This window comes from Globicephala melas, chromosome 6, assembly GCF_963455315.2.
Source record: "Globicephala melas chromosome 6, mGloMel1.2, whole genome shotgun sequence".
NCBI classification, from domain to species: domain Eukaryota; kingdom Metazoa; phylum Chordata; class Mammalia; order Artiodactyla; family Delphinidae; genus Globicephala; species Globicephala melas.
In genome coordinates, this window is record NC_083319.1 from 100,391,369 (window position 1) to 100,414,171 (window position 22,803).

Sequence of the window (22,803 nt, forward strand, 5' to 3'; positions counted from 1 at the left end):
CACAGCAAGAAAACACACCCCTGCACCTGGGTCACTCAGCACTGCTCCAGAGGAGAGCAGGAGGATGGGGGAGAAAAATACACACACTTATTTTTATTTAAAATTACATATTTTGGTCATGGATTCATAAATATGTAAATATTTTGTAGCTGATGGCCTTTCTTGTATTGTTTGATATTATTGACAAACTCTTCAAAGGGATTATCAACTGCTTCCCTTTCAAGGAGAAGAGATAAACCAGGGACACTGTGATTTCCTAAATCAATTCTTCCACTCCCATGCACGTGCAGGGGCTATCTGCCCTGTGTTCTTTTGTCCTGTCTTCAAGTTCACTGATCCTTTCTTCTACCTGTCAAATGTGTGGTTAAACACCTCTAGTGCGGATTTCTCACTTCAGCTATTTGACTTTTCAGCCCTACAATTTCGTTTTGGTTCCTTTTGATATTTTTTTAATGGACACATTCCCTACAGTAATCCTCACTTCTTAAGTGTCTGCTCCAGCTTTGACAGCTGTATGCAGCTGAGTAGTTATCACCCAATCAAGACACAGAACATTCCCAGCACTCCACACAGCTCCCTTCTGCCCCTTCCAGTCCTTTCTCACCCACCCCGTCAGGAGACAGGCACTCCATCCCAGGCTATATGTGACTCAAGTGAAGAATATACATGAGGGCACTTTGGAAAATAGAAGTAAAGGTTATTCCACAAATGCAAAGGTGCTTTGATCAGTAATAATGTACCATATCAATAGTCTAAATAAGAGAATGAAAGCATCTGATAGTCTCTATGGAAGGTGGAAAGATATTTGGTAAAATTAAGCACCAATTTTGATTTTTTGAAACCATCTCAAAATCGGAGGCTGCATCCACAATGATAAGAATTTCTACATGAAACCAAGACCCAACCTCATTCTTTTTTTTTTTTTTTTTTTTTGCAGTACGCAGGGCTCCCACCACCGCAGCCCCTCCCATCATGGAGCACAGGCTCCGGACGCGCAGGCTCAGCGGCCATAGCTCACGGGCCCAGCTGCTCCGCGGCATGCGGGATCTTCCCGGACTGAGGCACAAACCCGCGCCCACCGCATCGGCAGGTGGACTCCCAACCACTGTGCCACCAGCGAAGTCCCAACCTCATTCTTTTAAAAAAAATTTAATTTAATTTAATTTTTACTGAAGTACAGTTGATTTACAATGTTGTGTTAATTTCTGCTGTACAGCAAAGTGATTCAGTTATTCATATATATATTTTTTAATATTCTTTTCCATTATGGTTTATCATAGGATATTGAACATAGTTCTCTGTGCTATACAGTATGACCTTTTATCCCCAACCTTGTTCTTAATGGTTAAATACTAAGGGCCTCTCCAAGAGAGTCCATTCAATACGAAAACACCTGCTTTTTCTAAGGATAGTTGAACATTATTCTGAAAACTCTAGCCTATGAAGCATGTTGTGAAAAAAAAAATGAGGCAGATTCTTGGATGGAGCAGGTAAAACAGTCGTTATTTTAGATATGCTTGTAGAGTTTAAAACTGAATCAGAAAATTTATGACAAGAGGGTCCAACTTACAAAATGCTTAAAATACAAAGAAAACAGCCTTGACAAGAAAATGTAATAATTTATGTGAAGAAAAGCATAAATCTTAATTGAGTTATAATACAGTTGAACCTTGAACAACACAGATTTCAACTTTGTGAATCCACCTATATGTGGATTTTCAAAACATATACAGTCAGCTCTCCATATTTGCACATTTTGAAATTTCTATCTGTAGTTGGTTGAATCCACAGATGTAAAACCCATGGGTGTGGACGGCTGCCTTTACCATGCCATTTTATATCAGGGACTTGGGCACCTGCAGACTTAGGCATATGTGGGAACTCCTGGAACCAATTTCCTGCAGGAACCGAGGGACGACTGTACTTGACTTGAAATTCTATCTTCATAAGAAATATGTTGAATATTGACAATATCTCAATTCTTACTAGATTATTTTTTAATTTTAAGATAAATTTAATAAAAACTTCAATGATTTTTTTGGGGGGGAGTGGAGGAAATCTTGTGAAACAATTCTAAATTCTGCCTGGGTAAAATTATAAGTTTTAAAAAAGTAAGGAAAAGGTATTTGCTCTGTTACATACTAAAATATATTAGAAAATTTCATTGGGAAGAGCATATTACATAGTATAATGTCTTGCATGTAAAAATATACAGCTGTACGTATGCATATGCATATATACATGGCATATACATAAAGATTCTGGCAAACAATCACAAGAAATTCCCTCTCCTAGTTACTTGAAATAAAAAGAGCCAGGGGGCTGGGAAAAGAGTGAAAGAGGTCTCACTATTGTCTGAGAACCTTTCTGTACTATTTAAATTTTCTCACTTTGAACGTGTATTGACCTCTTTTTAAAAATATCAAAGCAGTTAATCAGGATGGAGGGATAACTGACCTTTTAAATGTTTGTTTTCTTTCTTTTTTTTTTTTTACATTCACGTTATTAAGTTAAAATGTGTACTGAGCAAGAAATGAGCAAAAAGGAACTGTCTAGGCAGAAAGAGACCAATGTCTGTATAAACATTTGAACTGTGATCAAGGACAGACCAAAAGCAGAGAGAAATAGGAGAATCCATTGCTAAATGGGGTTGGAAGAACCAGAAAGTGACTCAAAACAATTCAGGGAATACATCATATCAATCACAAAATAAATTCCATTTAGGTTATAGCTACACGCTAAAAAAAATAAAAATTCTCTACGAGATTAGAGAACTTCATCTTATATGGGGTCTCCCTAAGCTTATAAGCAATTAAAAAGTGTTGTATCTACAAATTTCACTAGTTAAAAATGAAAATTTCTGTACACTAAAATATTAGACTAAATAAAATGATAACAAAAAATTAGGAACTTATTGTCTGTATGTGAGAAAATGCGCAGGCATGATAGCTTGTCTTCTTTGAAAGACTCTAAGCAGAAAAGACCAAAATCATAAACAAAAATAATGAAAATAAAGAAATGCAAGTTTAAACCGATTTTTTTGTAGTTAGCAAAAATGAAAAAAGGCCCACAACATAAGATCAAAACTACTGAACTATATGAACCACAACCGGATGTACACGTGACCACGTGAGTGTGTGTATGCAGGTCTACGGTAAAAATATACTTTTGCAGGTTGACCCAGATTCTATTCTTCTAGAAAGCCACCCTATTTACATGATCAGAAAAATATATATGGATTTATTTTCACATATATTCAATGTAATAATAATTTTGAAAAAAATCAAAAATTCTTAGTGTTATGCAGATTATTACTAAATTATGTAACAGCCACACAGTGGAATACTATGCAGCCTTTATTTAATCGTTCAACAAACATGGGAGTACCCACTCTGTGCCTGCCTGTTTTAGGTTTTAGGAATATAGCTAGTGAAAAGAAGACAGATAATAAGTAGCATAACATCTCACAGAGCTGCTGGTCTACCATAGCCGGGAGCAGGTTCCTTTCCCCTCCGTGACCCTGATCTCCCTCCTTCACCCCTTCCCCATGGCACAGGAGACCTGACCAGCATCGGCTTTTCCCTGTTTCTACCATGGTCATGGGCAAGCAGAAGGGCTAGGGCACCACAAGGCCCAGCACACACTCATCAGCACACACTCTGTTGTTTTTCTACTTTCAATTTCATTACTTTCTGCTCTAATCTGTATTATTTCCTTCCTCTGCTTACTTTACCTTTAGTTTGCTCTTCATTTTTCAGTGTCTTACAGTACAATATTAGGTTATTGATTTGAGATCTTTCTTCTTCCTTTAAAGTAGTCATTTACAGCTATAAATTTCTTTCTAAGTTTTCAGCTACTTTAGCTATATCCCATAAGTTTTAGTATGCTGTATCTTCAATCTCATTCATCTCAAAATATCTTCCAATTTCCTTTTTGATGTCTTCTTTGACTAGCTGGTTATTTGGGAGTGTGGTTTAATTTTTACATAGCTGTGAACTTCCCCAATTTCTTCCTGTTATTGATTTCTAACTTCATTCCATTGTGGTGGGAGGGTATACTTTCTATTATCTCTCTCCTTTTAAATTTATTGATATTTGTTCTATGAGCTCACATATGGTCTAATCTGGAGAATGTTCCATGTGCACTTGAAAAGAATGTGTATTTTGTTGTGGTTGACTAAAGTACTCTATAGATGTCTGCTAGGTCTAGTTGGTTTATAGTATTGTGCAAGTCTACTATTTCCTTGTTGATCTTCTTTTTTTTTTTTTTTTTTGCCACACCATGCAGTGTGTGGGATCTTAGTTCCCCGACAAGGGATCGAACCTGTGCCCCTCGCAGTAGAAGCTCGGAGTTTTAACCGCTGGACCACCAGGGAAGTCCCCATTATGAATTCTTATAGATTAAGGAAATTGCACTTCTAAGTGTGCTTTGTATTCTGAGTATTTTTTTCTAATTTGTTTTTAACTTTGTCATGATTTCTTCCATGCAGCTTTCTTCTTAATTTTTATATAGTTGACTTTAGGCAAGTTTTATAGTCTCTTGTCATACTGAAGAAGCCTTTCCCCTCTCCAAACTTGTAAGAATTTTTTTCTCATATTTTTGCAGTACTTTTTTGTTTCATATATTACAATTAATTCATTGATCCATCTAGTCTTAATTTTCTAATATAAGAAGAGCATAAGGAAGACACTATTATTTTTCAGAAGTCATCCTAGTTGCTCCATCACCATTATTGAATAGTCACTTTTTTATCATTGATAGGAAGTGTCATCATCATAACACATTATTAAGGAAAGGTTTTGAAAGTTGGTTTTTTTAGAGTATCTTTCATTACTGATAAATATGAATTAGATGAGAATGACAGATAGATCCTGCAGGGAAGAGTGAGGTCACCTGAAGGAGGAGAGCCTGGAGGTGAAGGTCAAGCCTTGGGACATGGGCTCCCAGGTCGTGACAGCTCCTGCAAGTCTTCAGCTCAGTTCCTGGAGAATACCTTTGCATTCCAGAGCACAGAACCCCCTTTCTTTGGGTCACCATTTGACTCTTCACAGCTTAAATTTTTTCCTATTGTTTTTTTGCCGGGGCAGATGGCATGAGCTTTATCTGAAGGCTTTTCCCTCCTTATTGTATTACTTCTGTGCCTCTTTGTGTCTTCCATTGACTGGCAGCTCGTTGAGGACAGGGATTAGGACTTTCTTCTCTCAGTTCTAGAGACCCAGGTGGTGTTGTCCAATACAGTAATCATTAGGCCCATGTGGGGATGGAGCACTTCAAATAGCTTCTCTGAATCAAGGTGTGTTGCAAGTGAAAAATACACTCTGAATTTCAAAGACAGTCTTTAAAAAAAAAAAAAAAAGGATCCCAATGTTTTAAATTTCTTATATTTTCCATCTCTTTGTTGAAGTTCTCACTGTGTTCATTCATTCTCCCCAGTTCAGCAAGCTTCTTTGTGACCATTACTTTGAACTCTTTATCAAGGAACTTACTTATCTCCATTTCATTAAGCGTTTTTCCTAAGGTTTTATCTTATTTTGTCATTTGGAACAGATTTCTTTATTTCTCCATTTCGCTTGACTCTCTGTGTTTGTTTCTATACAGTAGATGAAACAACCATCTCTCTCCCAGTCTTGAAGGAGTAGCCTTGTGTAGGCAATGAATTTTTTGTTCAGCCCTCCCCCAGCTCTTAGTCATCTCTCAAACTTTTGGGATTGCTGAAGCAGCCTATTATATTTTTTAAGTGTTCCCAGTAGTTGAGCATGTGCCAAGACGTGTCCTATCCCAAAGGAGAAGATCTCAATGCCTAGATTCAGGATGACTGGAAGCCAGCCACACATGCACAAAGAAAATTACGGGCTAATATCCTTGATGAACATAGATGCCAAAATCTTCAACAAAATATTAGAAAACTGAATTCAACAATACCTTAAAAGGACCATGCAACATGATCAAGTGGGATTTATTGTAAGGATGCAAACTATGGTTCAAAATCCACAAATCAGTCAATGTGACACACCACATTAACAAGATGAAGAATAAAAATGATATGATCATCTCAATAGATGCAGAAAAAGCATCTGACAAAATTCAACATTGATTTATGATAAAACTCTCAACAAAGCAGATATAGAGGGAATAGACCTCAACATAATAAAGGCCATATCTGACAAGGCCACAGCAAACATCATATTCAATGGTGGAAAGCTAAAATTACCTCTTCTAAGATCAGGAACAAGATAAGGACACTCACTCTTGTCACTTTCATTTAACATAGTATTGGAAGTCCCAGCCAGAGTGATTAGGTAAGAAAAAGGAATAAAAGACATCCAAATTGGAAAGGAGTAAGTAAAATTGTCACATGTCACAGATGACATGATATTATGTATAGAAAATCCTAAAAATGCCATCGAAAAAACTCTTAGAACTAATCAATGAATTCAGTAAAGTTACAGGATACAAAATCAACATGAAAACATCTGGTTGCATTTCTTTACACTAATAAAAAACCAGCAGAAAGAGAAATTAAGAAAACAATCTAATTTACAATTGCATCTAAAAAAGAAAATTCCTATGAATACATTTAACCAAGGAGGTCAAAGGCCTGTATATTGAAAACTACATTGAAGAAGACACAAATAAATGGAAAGATAGTCCATGCCCATGGATTTAAAGAATCAATACTGTTAAAATGTTCATACACCTAAAACAATCTATAGATTCAATGCAATCTCTATCAAAATTTCAATGACATTTTTCACAGAAATAGAGCAAAGAATTAAAATTTGTACTGAACCACAAAAGACCCTGAATAGCCAAAGTAATCTTAAGAAAGGAAAGCAAAGCTGGAGGCATCTTGCTTCCTGATTTCAAACTATATTATAAAGCTATTTCAATTAAACAGTATGGTATTGGCATAAAAACAGACACATAAATCAGTGGAATAGAATAGAGAGCCCCAAAATAAACCCATGCACATATGGTCAATTAACTTATGCCACGAGAGCCAAGAATATACAATGGGAAAGGACATTCTCTTCAGTAAATGGTGTTGGGAAAACTGGACAGCAACATGCACAAGAATGGAACTGGACCACTATCTTATACCATACACACAATCAACCCAAAATGGATTAAAGAGTTGAACATAAGAACTGAAACCATAAAACTCCTAGAAAAAAACATAGACAGTAAGCAACTTGACACTGATCTTGGCAATGATTTTTTGAATCTGACACCAAAAGCAAAAGCAACAAAAGCAAACATAAAAAAGTGGGACTACAAAGCTTCTGCACAGCAAAGGGAACTGTTAACAAAATGAAAAGGCAACATATTGAATGCGAGAAAACAGTTGTAAATCATGTATCTTATAAACAGGTAATATTCAAAATATATAAGGAGCTCATACAACTCAATAGCAAAAATCCCCCAAACAATCCCATTTAAAAATTAGCAGAAGTTCTGAATAGACATTTTTCCAAAGAAGACATACAGATAGCCAATAGGTACATAAAAATATGGTCAACATCATTAATCATCAGGGAAATGCAAATCAAAACCACAATGAGATATTGCCTCACACCTGTTAGAATGGCTATTATCAAAAAGACAAAAAAAGAATAAGCGTTGGGGAGGATGTGAAGAAAAGGGGACCCTTGTGTACTGTTGGTGGGAATGCAAATTTGTGCAACCACCATAGAAAACAGTATGAAGATTTCTCAAAGAGTTAAAAATATAACTACTATATGATTCTGCAATTTCACCTCTGTGTATTTATCCAAAGAAAATGAAAACGCTAACTAAAAAAGATATAAGCACCCCATGTTCACTGCAGTATTATTTACAATACTCAAGAAATGGACACAACTGAAGTGTCCATTGATGGGTGAATGTATAAAGAAATTGTGGTGTATATATATATATATATAAACACAGTGGAATATTATTCCGCCACAAAAATTTAAATCTCTCCATGCATGACAACATGGGTGGACCTTGAGGGCATTATGCTTGGTGAAAAAGTCAGACAAAGAAAAATACCATATGATCTCTCTTATATGCAGAATCTAAAAAAAAATAAAAAAAAAAAGCTCATAGATACAGAGAACAGATTGATGGTTGCAACAGGTGGGGTAGGAGTGCAGGATGGGTGAAATGGATGAACTGTTTTGTATGGTTTTGGTTTTCAGTTTAAATAAATTGAATAATATTTTTTATTTAAAAAATTAAATAAATTAAAGACCCTATCTACAAACATAGTCTTATTCTGAGCTACTGTCGGTTAGGATTTAAACATATGAATTTGGTGGTGGAGGAGCACAATCAGCCCATAACAGGCACGTAGGAAAAATACAAAATCATCTAACATACATGTAAATAATAAAATAAAAAGGAAGTTGACAACCTGTCCTCAAAAATAGTCTGTCAATTTCCCACTAAATATCAAGGAGTCACAGAAAAAGATGAAACAGCAATTCAGGATAGGATCTCTGTGCAATAAATGATATCATAGAGACAACTGGAGAAATATGAATGGGGTCTGAGGATTAGCTGATAGTACCCTTTGGATGTTAATTTTCTGATTCTGAAGGCTGCATTTAACTATGGGGGTAGAATGTTCTGGTTTGTTGGAAACCCCCACTGAAGCATTAAGGGGTGATGTGCATTCTGTCATTGACTTGTTCTCAGATGGTTCAAGGAAATGTGTTTAGTACGGTTTTTGCAATTTTCTGTAATTTGAGAGTGTTTTAAGTCAGGATGTTAAATTTTAAAAAGAAGAAGATTGAACCAAAAACAAGTTATGTGGAGCCCAGTTTGACTGGCTGGATCCAAATAAGACAAAATGCAGCCCTCTGACACCTAAAATTCTTTGAAGAACTTAGAGACAGCTGTGCTAATGTGTGTCCCTCTAGTCCTCCCTTTTCCAGGCTGGGCCTCCTCTGAGTTTAGGTAATGGCTGCGTCCTCTTTTTCTGCTCACACAATCCTATTGCCTCCTATGCTCCCGGACTTGCATGCTATGACCTGCTAGATTCACTTAGTTCTAGCAGGTGTTCTCTGCAAATGAATACAGTTGGTTATTTCTTCCTTTCCGATCTTTATGCCTTTCTCCTCTGACTTAGAGCAATGTCCAGAACCTGAGTAGAATCATCTTGTATCTGTTTTGCTAAGTAGTATTTTTCAAGGAATTTGTCCATTTTATTCAAGTTGTCAAATTTATCAGCATAAAATTATTATTCATAAGATCCCCTTATCCTTTTCATGGCTGCAGAGTTTGTAATAATATCCCATCGTTACTTCTTTATATTGGGTTTTTTTTTTTTTGCTTTTTTTTCTTTTAAAATTTGGTTTATTGATTTTATTTTATTCATTTTGTTGATTATTTCAAAGAATCAATGCTTGGTTTGTCAATTCCTTTAACTGTTTGTATTCTATCTCATTGATTTCTACTCATATTATTATTTCCTTCTTATTCTTTTGAGTTTAATTTGCACTTATTTTATGGTGATTAATGCGGATCTTCCAGTCACTGATTTTATTTTATTTTTTAAAATTTTACTCCCTATTTCTCCCAACCCCCTCTTCTTTTAACAGAAGGAAGGTCTTTAATTGCAAACTACACAGTTTACTCTAAGCACTGCTTTAGCAGTCTTCCACAAATTTCCATGTGGTATGTATTCAGTATTATTTATTTTGAAATTAAAAAAAATTCTCTTTTGATTTCATCTAAGAACCATGAATGCTTTGGAGGTATGTTGCTTTAAACTCAAATTTTGGAGTTTTTTTTTCTAGAGATCATTCTTGACTAGTAATGTAATTTCATTGAAGTCAGAGAACAGAGTCTATACGATTTCATTGCTTTTAAACTTATTTAGACTTTTTAAAATTGTCCAGAATGTGGTCTATGTTATGAAAGTACCACGTTCGTCAAAAAAGAATGAGACTTCATTAGATGTTGCAGTGTGCTCTCTGAATGTCAATTAAGTCAAGGTGGTTGATAGGTTTTTTTTTGTTCTTTTTTTTTAAGTTTGTTTTTAATTTGGTCGTGCCGCAGGGCTTCCGGCATCTTAGTTCCCCAACCAGGGAGTGAACAGGTGCCCTCTGCGGTGAAAGCAGAGTCCTAACCACCGGACTGCGGGGCAATTCCCATGGTGGTTGATAGTGTTACTACCCTTTCTCATTTTCATTAAAGGGTGATATGATAGTCCTTTAATTTCATCAGTTTTTGCCTTATGTATTGATATTTTAAAGCTCTACTATTAGGCACATAATATTTATGATTAAGATGTCTTCCTGATGAATTGACACTTTTAACACTACAAATGGTGCCTTTTTAAAAATCTTTGGTAACATCAAGTGAAAACTTGAAATTGACTCCATGGTGCCTTTGGACCTGGGCAATCCCTCAACAGGACATTCAGTTACCTCTGTTCTGTTCCCAACCTGCCAGTCATATCTCCCACCATAAATACCCCCTAGAACAGAACAAGGACATCATACCAGCATTAGTGCAGGCATCTTAGAACCCATGTGCGTTCAGGGGAGGCACGTCTGGAGCTTGCTGAGCAGCCCTGTGCAGGGACAGTTCCGGCCACAGGGAGCTGAGGCAGAGACACAAAGACCCCCCCGCACCCCCATAAACACCACCAAGGTCACCAAGGTGAAAAGAGCCTGGAGGGGCTGCAAGACAGAGGTGACAATGCTACTGGTGGCAGGGACACTGGTGGACATGGGGTGAAAAGTCCACACGGACAGGATCACAGACAAGAACGAAGTCAAAGTAAAAGGGGGAGGGGGTGGGCGAGGAGGAGGCTTCCTAGTGTGTAATCCCCACTGCACCCTGTTTGAGGGACCCGGGTGTGGTGGAGATCTGAGGCTTTGCCGACCCACAGACCTGTGTGTCTGTGGGGGCGGGGGGGGTGTGTGTGTGAGAGAGAGACAGAGACAGAGACAGAGGAGGGAGACAGGAGGGCTGCACTGGAGCAGCAGCGTGGGACAAAAGAGAGAAGGTAACGAGGGGACTTCCTTGGCAGGCCAGTGGTTATGACTCCCCGCTTCCACTGCAGGAGTCAAGGGTTCGATCCCTGGTTAGGAAACTAAGATCCCACATGCTGCCAGCATGGCAAAAAAAAAAAAAAAAAAGAGGGAGGAAATGAGAAGGAAGGAGGAGATGTGGAAGTGTGTTAAGTTGAGCCCTGTGTAGACTCTACTGACCCTGCTCTGCCCAGAGATGAATCATGAGCAGGGATTTCCCTCTCCTGCTTCCCGCCCCCGTCGCTTCCTGCCCTCCCCCCCCGCCCCCCCCTTAGACTGCAAAACAGTCTAGTTTGATCTTCACTCTCTCTTTTTCCTGATAAGAGTCAACCAAACAAACACTACTCTTTGCTTGACGAGACAAACACACCCTAAAGCTACACCGTTACTCTTTTTTTTTTTTAAAGATTCTTTAAATTCTCTAGTGCTTTACAATTTTCAAACGTTTCACACACGCGTGATTTCATATAATCCCATAACAACACTTCTTTTCCCCTTATCCCTATATTGCCCCTCCCTGATTCCACCAGGTTGTTCTCTATATGCGTGAGTCTGGTTCTTTTTTGTTTTATTCACTAGTTTGTTGTATTTTTCAGATTCCACATATAGGTAATATCATTCAGTGTTTGTCCTTTACTCTTAACCTGAGCAGCTGTGACATAGTGCGTCAGACTTGTTCTCAAAGTCTTCTTGTGGTCTGAGGTCTGTTTCTTCTGAGATTTTTGTGCGTTTGGATGGTTGTTGTATAGGTAAAAAGACAAGCTACGATAACGCTAAAGCCTTCCGCCTCCTAGCTCAGGGCAGCCATTAAACAGTTTTTCCAGGATGCACACCTTACCTGTTTCGATCTCAAAATGGAAATAAAAATAAAAGCTTCACACCCTTTCCTCCTAAACTAAAGACAGAGCCCCTGGGGTTAGCTGTATGATTACTGGTGGTTTACCCTGTAAGCCCTGTATGTTGCTGTGGAAGAAAGTGCCCGGAAGGAATTTGGCAAATTGCTCACAGCAGCCAAGAACGGGTGCTGAATGCAACGGAGGATGGGAAAGCTACTTATCTGTAAAAATCAATGGGAAGAATAGATGCAATGAGCATGTTTTAGAATTTAAACAGAGGCATAAAAGGGGGGAGGGGGAGGGGAGGGGAGGGGAGGGAGGGGGACGGGAGGGGGAGGGGAGGAGAGGGGGGGAGGGGAGGGGAGGGGAGGGGGAGGGGAGGGGAGGGGGAGGGGAGGGGGAGGGGAGGGGAGGGGAGGGGGAGGGGAGGGGGAGGGGAGGGGGAGGGGAGGGGAGGGGGAGGGGAGGGGGAGGGGAGGGGGAGGGGGAGGGGGAGGGGGAGGGGAGGGGAGGGGAGGGGAGGGGGAGGGGGAGGGGAGGGGGAGGGGAGGGGAGGGGGAGGGGAGGGAGGAAGCTGGGAAGGAAAGGAAAGGAGAGGGAGGAGAGAGGGGGTGCGAAGCGGAGTAAGGTAATGAGAGGGAAGGGCTGGGCCATATCAAGGCTTGCTAAGGAGTTTTCAACTCTTCTCTCTGGAATTTACTTCGGGGGCAGCCAGACAAGCCTAGGAATGCGGGCTTTTCTCCCTCTGGGCCCGGTCGGTCCTGCCGGGTCATGACTCTGCTCCTTCTCCCGACTCTGCCCACTGCTGGTCCCGCTCAGACAACCCGGGCCTCAGGTGACTCGGGCAGGCACCCCACCGTGTCCCCACGTCCCGCCCACCCCCTTTCCCGGCCGCCAAGCGCGCCTTCCGGAGCCAGGATCCGCGATAGGGACTCACCGACTGCAGGACACCCAAAAGGACGAAGATGAGAGCCCTGGGGCCCCGGAACGGAGGCCTGGGACTAGGAACCGAGGCCCGGGAGCCCGAGGCGGCCGGCGCGGTACGTCCCCGCTGCCTCGTGCGGTCGGGGAGCGCTCGCTGTTCAGGTCGCCTCGAGGGGACAGCCGGCAGCGCCATCAGGGATCGAGAGTGTCTTTTGCTGAACGCGAGAAAGTCCGCTTCTGATTGCTAGTTGCTGGAAGTCTGCGGGATACCGCGGTTCCGAAGCACCGCTCTCGCGGGTTTGGGGTGAATGAGGAGAGCTGGTGGCCCCGCCTAGTCTTACGCGGGTATTGCGCAATCAGTGCCGGGCGAATAAGAAGCTCCTTCTTCCTCTGAACTGGACAAAAGACGGAGTTGGCGTTAAAAACCCTTCCTGAAGCGGGTCCCTTACCAGGGCCAACGACGCTCCCGAGCTACCGCTCTGGGCTTCTCACTACAGCCTTCTGCCCACTCTCAGCTTCTGCTCCTTCCACCCTTATTGGCAGGGTGGGTGCATGAATATCACTGCCTTCAGAGTCACTTTGCAGCTCTGTCCCAGTGCTAAGCTTCTGAGCCAGAGGCTTGATCTTAGCGTCTCAGTAACCAGGTGCTTGGCTGGAGCAGACACTCAATGAACACGTGGGTGGACAGAATGAAGGTCGCAGAGGCAGCAAGCGGTGGATCTGAATTCAGGTCACCATTAGGCTCCCGAACTCCCCCGTCACCACCTTGCACGTTCCCGTAATTCCAGGTCTGTCATCTGACTTTCGCACTCAGGACTTCATGCCATCTCTTCTTAACCCTGCTGCTCCTGCAGTCAGGCAAGCTGGAGGAATCCACTTTATTAAGCCTTTCTTCGGAGTTTTCCTTCTCTGTAGATTCTTTAAAGCCCTTGGGAAACAAAACTGCTGGAGACTAATTGGCACGTGAAACCAAATGGGCCAAGAGGGGGGTCTCTACGTGGGTCAGGCCCTTCCAGCTGTCCCTACACACTGGGCACTCTGCTGGCCCCAAGTTCTGTGGAGTCCAGTATTCAGAGAGCGGCACAAGGCTAGGTCCTGCTCACAGGGTGACTGAAGGGCTGGGGACTGAGTAGGAGAGAAGGGAACCTGGGAGCCTCCAGCTCCACCCCTTGTATCAGTTTTGTGAGGCCAGGGTAGTAGGAATTAAAATTCATTCTTCTCCATATGTTTATCCAATTGTTGCAACATCATTTATTGAAAAGACTTTCTTTTCCCATTGAATTATATTACTGCCTTTGTTGAAATTCAATTGATTATATATATGTTCCATTTCTGGACTCTCTATTCTGTTCCATGGATCTATTAATTTTCTATCCTTATGCCAATACCATGTTGCCTTGATTACTGTAGCTTTATACAGTGTTGAAATCAGGTAGTTTAAGTCCTCCAACTGTTCTTTTTTCCTGGAATTGTTTGCATTTCCATATAAGTTTTATATAAATTAAAATATTCAATTAAAAAATCCTGTTGTGAGACCTACTAGAGAATGGACTTGAGGATACGGGGAGGGGGAAAGGTAAGCTGGGGCAAAGTGAGAGAGTGGCATGGACATATATACACTACCAAACGTAAAACAGATAGCTAGTGGGAAGCAGCCGCATAGCACAGGGAGATCAGCTCTGTGCTTTGTGACCACCTAGAGGGGTGGGCTAGGGAGGGTGGGAGGGAGGGAGACACAAGAAAGAAGAGATATGGTGATACATGAATATGTATAGCTGATTCACTTTGTTATAGATCAGAAACTAACACACCGTTGTAAAGCAATTATACTCCAATAAATATGTTAAAAAAATAAAATCCTGCTATGATTTTAAGTGGCATTGCATTAAATGTGGTGATTGATGAGAAGAATTGACATTTTAACAATATTGTTTTCCAATCAATGAGACGGTTTTGTTTTAGATCTTTCTTACTTTATCTTGACAATATTTTGTAAGCTTTCTGTGTACAAATTGTACACATCTTTTGTAAATGTATTCCCAAATGTTTTTGATGCTATTTTCAGTGGAATTGCTTTAGATTATTTTATTTTCAAATTGTTTTTGTGCTGATGTTTAGAAACACAACTGATTTTTCTGCATTGATCGTGTATCCTATGATATTGCTAAATTTATGTATTTCTAGTTGTTTTGTAGATTGTTTAGGATTTTCTACATAAGCAATCATATTGTCTGCAACTAAACGCAGTCTTACTTCTCCTTTTCCAGTCTTTATTCCTTTTGTCTTTCTTGCTTAATTGCCCTGGCTAGGACTTCCAGTACAATGTTAAATAGAAATGGTGAAAACAGAATTGCTTGTTTTATTCTTAATTTTAGAGGGAAAGCATCCAGTATATCACTGTTACATATGAGGTTAGTTGTAGCGTTTTCATAGATACCATCTATCAGATTAATTAACTTCCGTTCCAAGTTTGGTATAAATTTTTATCATGAATGAGTTTTGAATTTTGTCAAATGATATTTTTCTACATCTATTGAGATGATCTTATGGCTTTTCTCCTTTATTAAAATGATGAATCAAATTGATGGACTTTAATATGTTAAACCTACCTTGAATATCTGGGCTAAATTTCACTTGTCATGATGTATTGTCCTTTTCACATATTTGCTAGATTTGATTTGCTAACACTTTTCTTAAGGATTTTTTGTGTCTGTATTCACGAGAGATAATAGTCTATAATTTTGTCCTTCTATGATGTCTTTGTAAGGTTTTGGTATCAGTATCAAGCTGGCCTTTTAAAATAAGATCAATTTCCTTGAGACTTTTATAAGATTGGTATTATTTCTTTTGTAAAGGTTTGATAGCATTCACCAATAACACCACCTGGACCCGAAGGCTATTTGTTTATGTTTTTGTTTGAGTGTGCGTGTGGTTTTTGATAATAAATTCAAATCTTTTAATAGATATGGTGCTATTCAGATTTTCTATTTGTTCGTGTATTTGTTTTGGCAAGTGACGTTTTTCAAGGAATTTGTCTCTTTTATCTAAGCTGTCAAATATACTGGCATAAAGTTGTTCACACTATTCTCATATTATCTTTAATGATCATAGTGATATCCTATTATTCTGACTTTGGTAATTTGAGTTTTCTCTCTTTTTCTTGATGAATTTTGCTAGGGATTTATAAATGTTATTAATCTTTTCAAATAACTATGTGATCTACATTAATTTTCTTTCTTTTTCAGGTTCATTTTCTGTTTCTATTTCATAGATTTCTTCTCTTTGTTTTTACCTTTCTTCTACTTATTTTGGGTTTATTTTGACTTTTTCTATCTTCTCAAATAGCAAATGAAATCATTGATTTTAACCTTCTCTTATTTACAAATATAAACATTTACACTCTCTAACCCTTACTCTAGCTGCTTCCCATAAATTTTGATATGTTGCAGTATCATTATCATTCAGCTTGAAATATTTTCTAGTAGTTTCTCCTTTGATTCATGGATTATTTAGAAGTATGCTCTTTAAATTCCAGATATGGAAGTTTTTTAAAAAATATCTTATTGTTTTTGGTTTCTAATTCAATTCCTTTGCAACCAGAAAACATACTCTGGTACAATTTCAAACCTTTTAAATTTATCAAATCTTGTTTTATGGCCCAGAATATGATCTACCTTAGTGAATATACCATGTGCGTTTAAAAGGAATGAGTATTCTACAGTTGTTGGGTACAGTGCTCTATAAATGTTAATTAGGTCAAAGTAGTTGAGGAATTTTTCAGAACTTCTATGACTTTACTGATTTTTTTTTCTCACTAGTTGTTCTATGAGTTGTTGAGCAAAGGGTGTTAAAAATTTCTATGACTGTAGATTTGTCTGTTTCTCCCACTAATCATGTCCATTTCTGCTTCAAATCTTTAAAGCTCTGTTATTAGGTATACACATATTTTTGAGCATTATGTCATTCTGATGAACTGACTCTTTTATCATTATGCATCCTTCTTTATCTTTGCTAATATGCCTAATATTGAATCTACTTTGTTTGAAACAATGAGAGGCACACCAGCTTTCTTATACTTACTGGTTGCATTGTATGTCTTTTCCCATCTTTTACTTTCATTCTATCTGGAATCAGGAATTTGGGATTAAAATATACACACTACTATATATATAGTAGATAACTAACAAGGACCTAATGTACAGCATAAGGAACTATACTCAATATCTTATAATAACCTATAATGGAATAGAATGTAAAAAAAGAATATGTATGTATATTTGTTAAAAAAAAATAAAGTCCATATGCTTTAGACAGCTTATAATTTCAGCTGGCTTTTTTTCCAGTTGGAGGATCTCAGCCTTATAACTGGAATGTTTATTCTAGTTACACTTATTGTTGTAGCCTTATCTGGAATATACGATCTGCCACAATTTCTTCATTTTGCCCTTGTTTTTAAAAAATATTTTCACTGGATATAAATGAATCATGACTCAGCACGTTCCTTTCACGGCTTCAAAGATTCTGAGCTCCACTGTTTAAGTCAGTTGTCATACGGTGGTCTTACAAATGCAAAAAAAAAAAAAAGGTTTTTCATGCACAAAGCCACTGACTATGCTGTGCCCAGGTGGTGTCTTCTTTATATTTATCTTTCTTTGGCATTTTCTGAGCTTTTTGAATTTGTAACTTGGTGTTTTGCACTACACGTGAGAAAATTACAGCCATTTTTTTTCTCATTTGTTCAGCCATTTGTTTTCAGTCTCCAATTCCAAATATATTCCATGGTATTGTCCCAAAGGTCACCAAGACTCTGTTCCTTGTTTCCTTTCAATTTTTTTTAACCTCTGCTTTTCAGATTGAATGGTTTCTATCAAATCTCTCTTCAAGTTCACTCATTCTTTCTTCTGCAATATTCAAACTCTGTTAATAACATTCAAGTGAATTTATTTCAGCTAATGGAATTTTCAGTTCTAGAATTTCCTTTTGGTTCTTGTTTTATAGTCATCACTTGTATGCTGAGATATCCTACCTTCCATTCATTTTAATATTTTCTATAAACCAAACATATATTTTAAATCTCCCTAAAAGAGACTCTATTATGAATTAGAGTTAAGAACCACTGGAAAGACATAAATTTTACCTGGAAGGAAGAGATATGTAATGGGAAGTATCAGTAGCAGAGAATGTGAAAATATTTTTTAGACCCTGCATACTTAATTTTATAACTATTTATTGAGAATTGATTATGTACCAGACATAATGCATACAAAGATTAAAATATGCAGTACCTCCTCCAAGAGACTTGCAATCTAGTAAGGAGACAGTAAAACAATTGTAATAAAGTGTGGTATTGACAGGACATATTAAAAATGTTCACATCACCAAGGACTTGTATTTTTACTTTGGAGGGAAAAAACCTTGGGATAATCAGGAGAAAGAAGGTAGAGGAGGAGAAGAGAAAGGAAGAAAAATGAATAGAGAAGGTATCACACCTTATTTACAAGGAAGGATTAAGGGAAACCCAAAGATGACAGAGAATAGATAAACAAGCACAACAGACAAAATTTTAGCCTCTGACAGCAACAGCTACAGCAAATAGTAAACACATTCTAACTCCTAGCCAGACAAAAATACAACCTCACACTAAATGCCTACTTAGCTCTTCTTTTAACAGGTACATCATGTCCAGCTTTCAACAAAAAATTACATGGCATACTAAAAGAAAAAAAAAAAAAACCCATAGGGTTTTAAGAGATAGAGCCAGCACCAGAATAAGACATGGATGTGGTGGAGATGTTGGAATTATCACACCAGGAATTTAAAACAACTATGAATAATATACTAATGATTCTAATAGAAAAGTGGACAACATTTAAGAACAGATAGGAAATGTAAGCAAGGAGATGGAAACTTCAAGAAAAAATTAAAAAGAAATGCTAGAAACAAACAAACAAAAAAAAAACCCACCGTAACAGAAATGAAGAATGCTTTTCATGTGCTCATGAATAGACTGGGCATGACCAAGGAAAGAATCAGTGAGCTTGAATCAATGTCAACAGAAAGTTAGAAAACCAAAGTGCAAAGAGGAAAAAAAAGAATGAAAAGGGCAGAACAGAATATTCAAGAAGTGGGACAATTAAAAAGGAGTAACATATACATAAGGGGAATACTGGAAGGAAAAGGAGAAGAAATATTTGAAGCAATAATGACTTCAAATTTCCCAAAATTAATGACAGACACCAAACTAGCAGAACACCGAGCAGGATAAATACCTCCAAAATTCTATACATAGGCATATCATTCTCAAGCTGCAGAATACCAAAGAAAAATAGAAAATCTTAAAAGAGGCCTGAGGGAAAAAGTACCTTACCTGTAGAGGAGGAAGAATAAGAATTATATTGAGCTTTTCTTCAGTAAGCAAGAAGGAAGTGGGGTAAAATATTTAAAGTGTGAAAGAAAAAATTCCCACCAACCTAGATTTCTGTATCGAGCAAAATTATCCTTCAAAAGTAAAAGAGAGGGCTTCCCTGGTGGCGCAGTGGTTGAGAGTCCGCCTGCCAATGCAGGGGACACGGGTTTGTGCCCCGGTCCGGGAGGATCCCACATGCCACAGAGAGGCTGGGCCCGTGAGCCATGGCTGCTGAGCCTGTGCGTCTGGAGCCTGTGCTCCTCAACGGGACAGGCCACACAGTAAGAGGCCCACGTACCAAAAAAAAAAAAAAAAAGTAAAAGAGAAATAACAACTTTCTCAGACAAAAAAAAATTGAGGAAGCTTGTTGCTAGTAGACCTGCCTTGCAATATACATTTTTAAAAAGTTTTTTTTTCAGAAAGAAGGAAAATGATATAGGTCAGAAACTCAGATTTGCATAAAGGAAGAGCTTTAGAGAAGGAATAAAACAAGGCAAATTAAAATCTTTTCTTTTACTTCTTTTTTTGTATAAATACCTTTTAATTTATTTAGATCTTTGTTATTGTTTTAATATTTATTTATTTATTTGGTTGCTCCGGGTCTTAGTTGTGGCTCACAGGCTCCTTAGTTGTGGCATGCGAACTCTTAGTTGCGGCATGCATGTGGGATCTAGTTCTGTGACCAGGGATCGAACTCAGGCCCCCTCCATTGGGAGCATGGAGTCTTAACCACCGTGCCACCAGGGAAGTCCCTACTTCTTTTTTTTTTTTTTGAAAGAAAGTTTTACATTCAACTGTTCTTTATTGAACACTGACTATGGACCAGTAAATATTTAGACTCTGGACACCCAGGGCGAACAACAACAACAACAAAAGACTGTCATCATGCAGCTTATCCACTAGTAAATATAATTATAATACACTTTCTGATTCTGCAGTGACAACTATTTTTTAGTTATATTGCTATAAAATTTAACTATCTCATTCAGATTAGAGACAAACTATATTCTAAGGTTACTTATTCTTATCTGATCTAACAGATAACAGTTTGTTCAAAATAATTCTAGCAAAAATGTATCTAGTGATTGTAACTTCTTGATAAGTGAAATGAATGAAAGCAGTGTTATAAGGGTTGGGAGGAAGGAATTGGGATGACACTGCCATAGGGTACTTGCACTACCTGTGAAGTGATATAGTGTTGTTAGAAAAAGGACTTGGATTCGTTTTTTTTAATTTTATTTTTGGCTGCATTGGGTCTTCGTTGCTGCGCTCGGGCTTTCTCTAGTTACGGCGAGCGGGGGCTACTCTTCGTTGCAGTGCGTGGGCTTCTCATTGCAGAGCGGGTGGCTTCTCTTGTTGCAGAGCATGGGTACTAGGCCCACGGGCTTCAGTAGTTGCAGGGCTCTGGCTCAGTAGCTGTGGCTCGTGAGCTCTAGAGCGCAGGTTCAGTAGTTGTGGCGCACGGACTTAGTTGCTCCGCGGCATGTGGGATCTTCCCGGACCAGGGCTTGAACCCGTGTCCCAGGCATCGGCAGGCGGATTATTAACCACTGTGCCACCAGGGAAGTCCAGCTGGATTCGTTTTAAGTGCATATTGTAAACCAAAGGACAACTACTCGGAAAGTTTTTTAAAAAATGTAAAACAGATGCTAACAGAGGTTAAAAATGAAATCATATAAAATGTTCAGTTAAACCCATAGAAGCCAGAAAAAGTGGAAGTCAATACGAGAAACAAAGAACAAGGCAAAGAATAGAGAATAGTAACAAATATCATAGGTATATAATTCAACTATATAAATAATAATTAAAAACATCAGTGGTCTAAATACCCCAACTAAAAGACAGAGACTGACAGAGTGGATAAAAACAAACAACACTCAACTGTATGATGTCTGCAAAAAAAGAAAAGAAAAGAAAAAAAGTGATATAGACACAGATAGACAAAAAGTAAAGCTGTAGAGAAAAATATACTAACATTAAAACTAGAACGGTGGAATGCCTATATTAATTTCAGACAAAGCAGACTTCGGAGTAAGGAAAATCATCAGGGATAAAGAGGCGCAACATGCAACGAAAAAAAAAAGTCAATTCTCCAAGAAAACTTAGCAATCCTTAATGTGAATGCACCTAACAACAGAGTGTCAAAATATACGTGAGGCAACAATTGACAGAAATGCAAGGAGAAATAAATGAATCTACTATTATAGCTGAAGACTTCAGCAGCCTCTATCAGTAACGGACAGGTCCATCAGGCAGAGAATCAGTAAGGACCTAGCTGAGCTCAACAACACCATTCATCAACTGCATCTAATTGACATCTATAGTCTACTTCATCCAACAGTAGGAGAATACACATTCTTATCAAGCTGACATGGAACATTCACCAAGATAGATCACATTCTGGGCCATAAAACACCCTTTACCAAGTTTTAAGGAATAAAACTCCTACAATGTCTGCTCTCAAACCACAATGGAATAAAACTATAGAAATCCATAACAGAAACATCTAGAAAATCCCCAGATACTTGGAAATTAAACAATAATTGCTAAACCACACATGGTCGAATGAGAAAGGATTTAGAGAAATTAAATAAATTTAATTAATAAAATAAAATTAATTAATTAAAATAAAAAATTTAATTTAATTAAAATAAAATTAATTAATAAAAATAAAATTTATTAAACTTTGTGGGCTGCAGCACAAGCAGTGCATGGAGGGAAATTTATAGCAATGAATGCACATGTCAGAAAAGAAGGAAGATCTTAAATCAATAATCTAAGATTCCACCTTAGAAAACTAGGGAAAAAAAGAGCAAGTTAAATTCAAAGTAAGAGGAAGAAAAGAACAAATAAAAATTAGAGCAAAAAGCAATACAACTGAAAACAGGAAATTAGTAAAGAATATCAACCAGACCAAGCTGGCTCTTTGAAAAGATCAGAAAAATTGAGAAATCTTTCGCAAGTTTGAGGGGACGGGGTGGGGGGAGAGAGAGAGAAACAGAGACCATAACTATTGATCCCAGGGATGCTGACAGAATAGTAAAGGAATATTATGAACAAGTCTATGCCTATAAATTTGATAACCCAGATAAAATGGACAAATTCCTTGAAAGAAACAATCTACCAAAACTTACACAAGAAGAAATAGACAATCTGAATTGGCCTGTATCTATTAAAGAAATCAAATCAGTAATTAATAAACTACCCAAACAGGAAGCACCAAGCCCAGATGGGTTCACAGCTGAGTTCTACCAACCATTTAAAGAAGAAATTATTCCCAATTCTCCATAATCTCTTCCAGAAGATAGAAGCAGAGGGAATACTTCCTAACTCATTCTATGAGGCCAGCATTACCCTAATATCAAAACCAGATAAAGACATTACAAGAAAAGACAACTACAGACCAATATAGATGCAAAAAGCCCCAACAAAATCTAGCCAAGTGTAAGAATTATATACCATGACCAAGTGGGATTTTCCCAGGTATGCAAGGCTGGTTCAATATTTGAAAATCATTCAATGTAATCCACCACATCAACAAGCTAAAGAAAAAAACTGTATGTTCATATCAAAAGATGCAGAAAAGCATTTGATAAGATCCAGCCCCCAT

At 38.2% G+C, this 22,803-nt stretch overlaps 1 protein-coding gene across 2 annotated transcripts in view; it reads right to left on the reverse strand.

Annotated features, from left to right (window-relative positions):
• The window catches only part of LOC115864892 (tumor necrosis factor receptor superfamily member 10A-like), a 34,229-nt gene extending 21,125 nt beyond the window's left edge, over nucleotides 1–13,104 (reverse strand). For both annotated transcript variants that reach the window (XM_030879017.2, XM_030879016.2), the window contains exon 1: nucleotides 12,801–13,104. In XM_030879017.2, the coding sequence (XP_030734877.1) occupies nucleotides 12,801–12,980 (180 nt within the window). In that variant the 5' untranslated portion in view covers nucleotides 12,981–13,104. The remainder of the gene's footprint in view (nucleotides 1–12,800) is intronic.
• Nucleotides 13,105–22,803: the final 9,699 nt, after the last annotated feature.